The sequence below is a fragment of the Triticum urartu genome, chromosome 1A, assembly GCF_056163025.1.
Source record: "Triticum urartu cultivar PI428250 chromosome 1A, HENAU_Tu73, whole genome shotgun sequence".
In the NCBI taxonomy this organism is placed as follows: domain Eukaryota; kingdom Viridiplantae; phylum Streptophyta; class Magnoliopsida; order Poales; family Poaceae; genus Triticum; species Triticum urartu.
In genome coordinates, this window is record NC_141873.1 from 12,912,218 (window position 1) to 12,915,655 (window position 3,438).

The 3,438-nt window shown below is 52.6% G+C and overlaps 1 protein-coding gene across 1 annotated transcript; it reads right to left on the reverse strand.

The window, feature by feature from the left end:
* Positions 1-594: 594 nt before the first annotated feature.
* On the reverse strand, positions 595-3,000 carry LOC147988370 (uncharacterized). The gene is made up of 4 exons (XM_087534665.1): positions 2,744-3,000; positions 1,851-2,533; positions 757-1,053; positions 595-662 (listed from the first exon to the last, which is right to left on the reverse strand). Exons 1-4 carry the CDS (start codon positions 2,998-3,000, stop codon positions 595-597), a joined length of 1,305 nt encoding a protein of 434 aa, XP_087390791.1.
* Between the last annotated feature and the right edge of the window lie 438 nt (positions 3,001-3,438).

Sequence of the window (3,438 nt, forward strand, 5' to 3'; positions counted from 1 at the left end):
CGTTGTGACGTTTGGTGGCACACAAAGTGTTCCTCCGGTAAACGGGAGTTGCATAATCTCATAGTCATAGGAACATGTATAAGTCATGAAGAAAGCAATAGCAACAAACTAAACGATCAAGTGCTATGCTAACGGAATGGGTCAAGTCAATCACATCATTCTCCTAATGATGTGATCTCGTTAATCAAATGACAACTCATGTCTATGGTTAGGAAACATAACCATCTTTGATCAACGAGCTAGTCAAGTAGAGGCATACTAGTGACACTCTGTTTGTCTATGTATTCACACATGTATTATGTTTTCGGTTAATACAATTCTAGCATGAATAATAAACATTTATCATGATATAAGGAAATAAATAATAACTTTATTATTGCCTCTAGGGCATATTTGCTTCAGGTGGAGAGTCATGCGATGAGGGAGGAGAAGAAACCGTAGGAGAGCACGACGTCGGATCTGCAATAGCAGGACGAGGAGTGGGAATACTGGGCATAGATGGAGGTGTATTCGGAAACGTAAGAAAAGAGATGTCGTCCGTGGAAAAGGCCGAGGAGGATGGACGCTGGTAGAAGGGACGAGACTCATCAAAGGTCACATCCCGGGAAATACGCATCCTGCGACCGACAGGATCCTAACACCGATAGCCCTTATGCTCATCACTGTATGCGAGAAAGACACACTCGACAAACTGAGCAGTCAGTTTGGTGCGTTCATGAGGGGCAAGCAAAACATAGCAAACGCAACCAAACAAACGAAGCGCCGAATAATCAGGAGAACGGCCAGAAAGACGCTCAAGAGGAATACCACCATGTAGAGCAGCAGATGGCTGAATGTTAATGAGATAGGTGGAAGTGGTAACAGCCTCAGCCCAAAAGTGAGGCGGAAGAGAGGCCACGATCATCATCGCACGCACCGTCTCAAGAAGGTGACGATGCTTGCGCTCAGCAACACCATTCTGAGCATGAGCACCAGGGCAAGAGAACTGAGAAAGAGTACCCTGCTCAGCAAGGAATCCTCGCAACGCATGGGAGATATACTCACCGGCAGAATCTGCGCGAAAAACACGAATAGGAGTGGAAAACTGTGTATGAACCATGGCAGCAAATTTTTTGTATATAGATAACACCTCACTATGAGAAGACATGAAATAGATCCAAGTGTACTAAGAAAATCGTCTATAAAGATAATATAGTAGCGATGACCCCCTTTCGAAGCAAAGGGAGCCGGACCCCAAACATCAGAGTGAACGAGATCGAAAGGGCGTTCGGACACTGACTCGCTGTGAGGATAAGGTAGTTGAATCTGCTTACCAAGCCTACAACCCAGACAATCCAACGAAGCGTTACCAGAGACAGACCCTAGAACACCGCGATGCACCAAGGATGAGAGACGAGAACCACATAAATGGCCAAGATGATGATGCCACTGCTGAAAAGAGCTGGTAGATGCAACAACAGGGGTTGCACGACTGGTGGCGTTGGCAGCGGAGGGAAGACGAAGCCAGTCAAGCTCCCAAAGACCATCGGAGCGTCGAGGGCCAGCACCAAGCAGAGCGCCTGTGCGACGATCCTGAACAGAACACGAATCAAAATCGAGAGTGACCCTACAACTAGAGTCAACAATCTGACCACCAGATATGAGTTGCATGGTAAGTCGAGGAACATGAGCGACAGAGAGGACATGAAATGAAGAAGTGCTAAGCGTGCCTCGACTAGCTACAGGGAGAGGGGTGCCATCAGTCGTAAGAACACGAATAGGAGACTCGACAGGTCGAACAGAGGTCAAAGTGGAAGAATCGTAAGTCATATGAAAAGATGCTCCAGTATCAAGAATCCATGGGGATGTACCTGAATGAGTAGAAGGTGGTTTCTCATTGCCATAGGAGTCCGTCACAGAAACTGCAGAACCTGTTGGTGAAGATTCCCAAGCAGCAAGAAAGCATTGCAGCTGCGCAATCTCACGCGCAGACAAGGACACAGCGGAAGAAGTCGATGTAGAAACACACGCCGACGATGAGCATTCACCGCCACCCGTCGAAACCGCGTGTAGAGTTGACCGAGAGTAGCAAGTCGACGCAGAGTCGCATGTGAAAGCCACTGGGGGAGTCGGCGTAAAGCGGTCACCGCCGCACGCGGAAGCCGCGAGAGGAGTCGACGTAGAGCGGCCACCACCGCGCGCGGAAGCCGCGGGAGGAGTTGACGTAGAGCGGTCATCACCGCGTGCGGAAACCGCGAGAGGAGTCGACGTAGAGCGGTCACCACCGCGTGCGGAAGCCGCGAGAGGAGTCGACGTAGAGCGGTCATCACCGCGCGCGAAAGCCGCGAGAGGAGTCGACGTAGAGCGGCCACCGCCGTGTGTAGAGGTCGAGAGAGGAGCAGCGGTAAAGCGACCAGCACAACCTACGGAATACGCCGTAGGTGACGACGTCATATGTGGACGAGCACCAAGCACCGAGGAAAGACGCATTTGTGAGACAGGATCAGTGTAAGGTACACCGTCCAAAATCAGCGGGCAGCCACGAGAGGAAATCCTGCCCGACAACATTGACATAATCGGTCAACCGAGACAGGACAGGCCAACAGATCGCAGCCAACAGCCCCAGCCAAGCACTCGTTGGAGGCAACCAGCAGCTAGCGCTCCAGGAATCGGGCCGGCGGCGTTCTCTCTCTCTCTCTTTTGAATGAAGGGAAATCCCGATCTGATCACGAAACAACAGCAATTCCAACTCCCACGACCACACCACACGAGCGCTCGAAAGTCAGCAGCAGGCGGAGAGAGCAGGACCGGACGGGCGGCCGTCAGCGACAAGCGGACGAGGCCGCTGGCCGGCGGCGGACAGGGCCGGTGGCCGACGGCGGACGGCCGGCGACGACTGGGACGGATCAGGACGGCCGGCAACCACCAGCAGGCGCCGCTGCAGGTGAACGGGCAGTTCCTTGCGAGGAACGGCCCGATGCCGATGGAGGGAAGGACGGCGGCCGGCGGCCGCGACAGCATCCTGAGGAGTCGGCGACGGGAGGCAATTTGAACTCCGGCAGGGCTTCCGAGATCCAATCTGGGTGGCAGCAGAGGTGAGCCGGACGGGGCGGCAGTCAATAGGGCAGCGACGACGTGGGGAACAGGGAGCAGCTGGAAGGAAGACACGGCAGCCGGAAAGAAAAATCTATCGGGAGACGAGGACGAGTTGCGGCGTTCGAGAAGACCTACACCTAGGCTCTGATACCATGTTATGAAAGCAACTTGTATTACTATGGTGCCAAAGACCAGCATATATACATGTACAAGAAAATGCCAGAAGGCTAGAATACAAAAGGCCAAAGGCCACATAAATATATCTCACTATAACTCTAACAATGGGGAAGTAGATAGGCCAGTCCACAACTTCGCCATAAAAAAGGACACGGCTGGGGGCGGCTGGATGGCTGACGTGCAGGC